Below are 5,572 nucleotides of genomic sequence, written 5' to 3'. Positions count from 1 at the left end.
GGTTGGGGGTGGGGAGGGGCGGTGGCTTCGCGGCCGCGTTCTCACCGCCCTTCTCACTCCAGGTTTGGCCCCGGGACAGATTTACACGTACCCCGCCCGCTGTTGGAGAAAGAAACGGAGACTCAACATCCTGGAAGACCCCAGACTCCGGCCCTGCGAGTACAAGATTGGTGGGTGGAGCTCCGTCCTGTGCCTTCGGTGGCCCCAGTGGGTGCCCACAGCGCACGCTGATAAGTGTGTGGTGATGCCGGTGTGCGTCTGAGCATTCGCCTTTATTTCCCTCCTAGCCAGTGTCTGCGTGGCTGGCTGTGTCTGCCGTTGTGTGTCTGGGTGTCGTCCAGAGGTTCTCCAGTTTTCCCTGAGTGACTGAGCTTTGGACTGTATCTTATCCTACTTGGGCCCAGGCGTATTTCAGGACAGAGTGGTATCTGTTATGTGTGTCCAGGTGTATCCAGTCTTTGTATCTCTTCCCTTGTGAGCTGGGATGTATCAGAGTATCTGACTGTATTGCTTCCTGTGGATGTCTGAGTGTGTCTGGATGTATCAGAGTGTCAGGTTGTAACTCTTTCCCTTTGTAATAGAGTGTATCTCAGTGTCTGTGTCTTTTTTCAGGTGTTCCCAAGTGTATTAGAAGGTTTGTTTCCTCTTGTGTGTGGCTGGTCTATCAGAGTGTCCAGCGGTTCCTGATGTGAGTGTGTCAGGGGGTCCGGCTCTCTCTTCCTTTGAGCGCCAGATGCTTTGGAATGTCTGGGAGAATCTCTTCCCTGAGTGTCTGTCTGGTGTATTAGATGTATTTCTGCACGTGCGCTGCCCCATGAGTGTCTGGTTTTATCACTTCTTGAATGTGTCCAGTACTATTAGAGTCACTGGCTGTTTCTCTCCCCCTGTCCAGGTATATCCAAGGATCTGTGTGGGTCCAGGTGTATTGGAGGGACTGTCTCTATCTCCTGTGTGTATGTGTATCCACCTGAGTGACTCTCTCTAGGTGTGTCTCTATCTCCCCTAAGTATGTTCAGGTGTTTGCTAGGGTCTGGCCGTGTCTTCCCCATGTGGTCTGGGTATATCTGGTGGTCTAATGTTCTCTTTTGTAGTGTAGCTGGGTGTGCCAGTATACCCAAGGGTCTGGATATGTCTCCTCCATGTGTCTGGGTATATCTGAGTGTCTGGGTGTATCTCTTCCTTTGTGTGTCTGGCTGTCTCAGATGACCTGTATGTATCTCCCCTGTGTATGTCCATGTGTGTCCTGTTTGAGTGTCTGCTCTCTCCAGGTGTGAGGGTCTGGGTGGGGTCTCCTACAGGTATGTATGTAGTTATACAGGAGGGTCTGGGCATGTCTCCCCTTGAGTGTGTCCAAGTGGCTCTGAGGGTCTGGCTGTGTCTTCCCCAGGGTCTGGGCATCCTTGGAAAGGATGTATGGAAGTATTGTTGGAAGGGTGTATGGTTGAACCTTTGAGTCTATTGCTGGTTGAGTGTGGGAAAGCCTCTTGTTGGAAGGGTGTATGGTTGAACCTTTGAGTCTATTGCTGGTTGAGTGTGGGAAAGCCTCTTCCCTCTAGCAAAGAGCATGATCTCCAATCTGGGCAGTTTGAGGAGTCCTCCAGGAACAAGTCCTCCACTTGACACCCTCCTCCCTTGTCCCCAGACTGTGAGGCGCCATTGAAGAAGGAGGGCGGCCTCCCAGAAGGGCCGGTCCTTGAGGCTCTACTGTGTGCTGAGACAGGGGAGAAGAAGATAGAGCTGAAGGAGGAGGAGACCATTATGGACTGCCAGGTAGGATCCCCCCACCCCCCCGCCAGGGGCCACAGCTGCCCTCTCACCCCTGTCTCCTGCCCCGGCCCATCCTGTTCCTGCTCTGAAATCTCCCCTGGCTCCCTAGGGCCTTTGGGCGTCCTAAGTCTCTGTTCTTCCACACGTCATCTCTTTTTTGGAAGACCTCCTGACTTGCCCTGACACCCCCGGTCTCCGGTCCGCCCAGAGCCACCCCCCCCGGCAAAGCAGAACAATACCCCATTTTCTTAACCCCAATCTCCCTTCTCCTGGTGCCCAGAAACAGCAGCTGCTGGAGTTTCCACATGATCTTGAAGTGGAAGACTTGGAGGATGACATTCCCAGGAGGAAGAACAGGGCCAAAGGAAAGGTATTGCTCCAGAGTTTCTCTCCATCACTCCTCCGCTCAGTGCAGATCCCATTTACTGAGTATGTACAATGTTCAGACCCTGCCCCAGTTTGACCTCATTTAATCCCCAGAGCAGCCTGAAGGGATAGGGGATTTTTATACCCATTTTACAGATGAGGAAATTGAGGCTTGGGTCTATTAAACCATTTGCAGAACAGAGATTGTACGGTGGGTTAGAACTAGCTTCATACCTGTGTCACGGATGAGGAAACTGAACCTTGGAGAGATCAAGGGAGTTACTCAAGGCCCACAGCTAGGAAGTGGCAGAGCTGAGATTTGACTTTCAGGCCCAAATGATGAAAATTCTCTTAGTTCCCTCCCTTTCTTGGCCCCTCACTCATGACTTTTCCCCTAGGCATATGGCATCGGGGGTCTCCGGAAACGCCAGGACACCGCTTCCCTGGAGGACCGAGACAAGCCGTATGTCTGTGATAGTGAGTCTTTCTGAAGAGGGGGGAAGCGAGAGAGAGTGGGGCCCAGAGACCTCTCCCCTCCTGGCCCCCTCCCTTCTGTTCTGGACCCTGGTTGGGGGATGTTCAGGCCTCTGGCAGAGGGTGGAGGTGTGATCCTGGAGGCCAGGGCAGAGGCGGGCTGGGAGGGCTGACCGGCCCTTCCTGCTCACTCTCCAGTCTGTGGGAAACGGTATAAGAACCGGCCAGGGCTCAGCTACCACTACACCCACACCCACCTGGCTGAGGAGGAGGGGGAGGAGAACGCCGAACGCCACGCCCTGCCCTTCCACCGGAAAAACAACCATAAACGTGAGCAGGCGGGCAGGGCGTGGGGTGGTGAGGGGCCCTGGGAGTGGGGGCTAAGGAGCCTGGGAGGGAGGGGGCACATTAGACATTTCTGGAGAATCTCCAGCTCAGCGGTCCCCTCCCCCCACCAACCATGGGGGATGCTGGCTCTGAGGTTGCCATGGCAACCAACCATCTCTCCCTCGCTCCTGGCCGGGCGTAATATTTCTGGGTCTGATTTATTGTTTCAATTAGAGCTTGGGGAGGGGGGGGTGATAGATGACTCCCCTCCCTCCCTGCCTCCCTTTCTCCCTTCTCTGCTAAGCTTTGGCCGAGGAGCAGGGTCCGTGGCCTGGGAACCCTTGGCGATCGCCCATGCCAATCCGGTGCCAACCCTGACAGCTGAGGGATGGGGGAAGGCTTGGGGGGAGGCTCTGCCAGTGGAAAAACCATCTTTCCACCCACCCCCTCGGTGGGAGAGGGCAGTCTCTTCATCCCATCCCCACCACACACCGAGGCACCCCTGTGTTGAGAATTTTCCTTCCGAATGTCTGTTTCCACACCAGATCTCAGCCAGTGGTGTCCACCTAATTGTTATTTAGTCGGGGCTTAGTTGTGGGGGGGGCTGTCTGGTAGAAGTGTGTATGGGCGGGGAAGCAGGGGGCTCTTCCTAAAGCTGCATCTGCCAAGTTTTTACCTAATAAAGAGGATGTATCAGTTGTCCTCAAAGAGTTGGGGGGGTCCTGATGAGAATTATTTGGGCTCCCCCAACTCTCTTTTGCTACTGGCCACAGCTTGGGGTAGCTGCTCCCTCCCCCTACCTCCTCCATGCCTGGAGAAGGGGTCCACCCCTTTGGCTGAGGCTGGGGGCAGGGTGGAGCTTTGCCTATGGTGAGAGCCCCTTTTTCTGTCCCCCCATCCCCAGAGTTTTACAAAGAATTGGCCTGGGTCCCTGAGGCACAGAGGAAACACACAGGTAGGGACGCCTCCCTCTGCCCCTACTTCTGCAGCAGCCTTGGACTGAGTGTCCCTGCCTGCCCATGCCAACCCTTGCCTGCTCTCTTTCAGCCAAGAAGGCGCCTGATGGCACTGTCATCCCCAATGGCTACTGTGACTTCTGCCTGGGTGGCTCCAAGAAGACGGGGTGTCCCGAGGACCTTATCTCCTGTGCCGACTGTGGGCGATCAGGTGATGCCCCCACCTGAGGTTTCTGGGGGCCGTGGTGGAGAGGACTCCAGGAGTCCAGATCTGGAGGAGAGAAGGCAGAGGAGTGAGAGGACTGGTGGCGGGGGGGATGCAGAGCATCCCAGGGGCACTGAGGATAAACAGCCGACTCAACTGCTGAGGATTGTGGGAAACTGAGTGGGGTCAGGGAAGGCTCTGGGAACAATGGGATGTGGTAGTCATGGCATTGTGGGTACCGGCATGTGCTTATCTGGCGTGGGGAACAGTGAAAGGTGGTTGCCAAAACATCGTGGGTAGTGGGGCTGTGATCGCGAGTAATGGATTGCCACTGCCTGGGTGCTGTGGATCACAGAGGGCACTTGCCATTGCCATGGAGTTGTGGTTAATAGACTGTGGTTTCCCAAGGTGGACTTGTGGGTAAGAGACGGTGGTTGCCTCAGCACGGTGGCTGATGAATTGTGGTCGTCGTGGTATTATGGGTAGTGACATATGGTTGTCATGGCGATTGGGTGTAGTGGAAGGTGGTTGTCGTGGCCTGGGGTAGTGGCTGCGCATCTGTACTGGGGCGGTGGGTTGACCAGTGGGTGAGCACCCTGCACAGTCACGTGGGTAATGGAACGCGGCTGCCTCAGCACGGTGGTTAACAGAATGTGGCTGCCCCGGTGCTGTGGGTGGTAGCGGTTGCCACAGCACCGTGGGTAATGGATATGGTTGCCATGGTGCCCTGGGGAGGAGACTGGTGGCCAGGGCAGCACTGCCTGCGGGACAGGGTCTGGGCACCGTGGGCTGGCTGGGGTCGGGCTGTGGGCCTTGTGAGCTAGGGATGGGGGCTGAGCCATTGCTTCCCCGGGGGGTCAGCAGCCACCAGGGGCACGATGACCCCTAACCGCATCCCTGCCCCTCGGCCCCCAGGACACCCCTCGTGTTTACAGTTCACGGTGAACATGACGGCGGCTGTGCGGACCTACCGCTGGCAGTGCATCGAGTGCAAGTCCTGCAGCCTGTGTGGCACCTCGGAGAACGACGTGAGTGCCCACGTGCCCCCTTCCCCGGGACATGCCCCCAGGCGGCCTCCTTCCCCTGGAGCCCCCTCCCTGGTGAACACCAGTAACCTGTATTATGATTACTGTTAGTGTCCATTAATTGAGCCCGGCACTTAATACTCTTCACTCTCTGACTCCTTCCAACTGCCCTGAGGTAGGTGATCTCGTTCCCACTTCACAGAGAAGAAACCGAGCTCAGAGAGGGGACTAGACTTGCCCAAGGTCACCCAGCCAGGAAAATGGTACGGCTGGGACCTGAACCCACGTCCATGACTTCCAGACCATCTCCGTGTCATTTTAAGTGTTCCACAGAGTCCTATAAAACCTAAACTACAAACTGCAAACTGACAGTCCTCAGGGGTGTTTTGCTCGTCGCCCAGTAGGGTTTTGCAAAGATGACCTGCTCAGAGCCCTTTGTCTTGCAAGGTACC

At 56.0% G+C, this 5,572-nt stretch overlaps 1 protein-coding gene across 1 annotated transcript in view; it reads left to right on the top strand.

Annotated features, from left to right (window-relative positions):
• DPF1 (double PHD fingers 1) overlaps positions 1-5,572 on the top strand; it is a 7,692-nt gene that overhangs the window by 1,888 nt on the left and 232 nt on the right. The window contains exons 3-10 of the mRNA XM_024734131.1: positions 63-170; positions 1,643-1,770; positions 2,048-2,137; positions 2,532-2,610; positions 2,806-2,937; positions 3,839-3,889; positions 3,982-4,101; positions 5,011-5,205. Coding sequence (XP_024589899.1) covers positions 63-170; positions 1,643-1,770; positions 2,048-2,137; positions 2,532-2,610; positions 2,806-2,937; positions 3,839-3,889; positions 3,982-4,101; positions 5,011-5,205 — 903 coding nt within the window. The remainder of the gene's footprint in view (positions 1-62; positions 171-1,642; positions 1,771-2,047; positions 2,138-2,531; positions 2,611-2,805; positions 2,938-3,838; positions 3,890-3,981; positions 4,102-5,010; positions 5,206-5,572) is intronic.

This window comes from Neophocaena asiaeorientalis, unplaced genomic scaffold, assembly GCF_003031525.2.
Source record: "Neophocaena asiaeorientalis asiaeorientalis breed wild unplaced genomic scaffold, Neophocaena_asiaeorientalis_V1.1 scaffold280, whole genome shotgun sequence".
In the NCBI taxonomy this organism is placed as follows: Eukaryota; Metazoa; Chordata; class Mammalia; order Artiodactyla; family Phocoenidae; genus Neophocaena; species Neophocaena asiaeorientalis.
The sequence above is the reverse complement of the archived record's forward strand: the minus strand, read 5'-3'. Positions and strand labels throughout refer to the sequence as shown.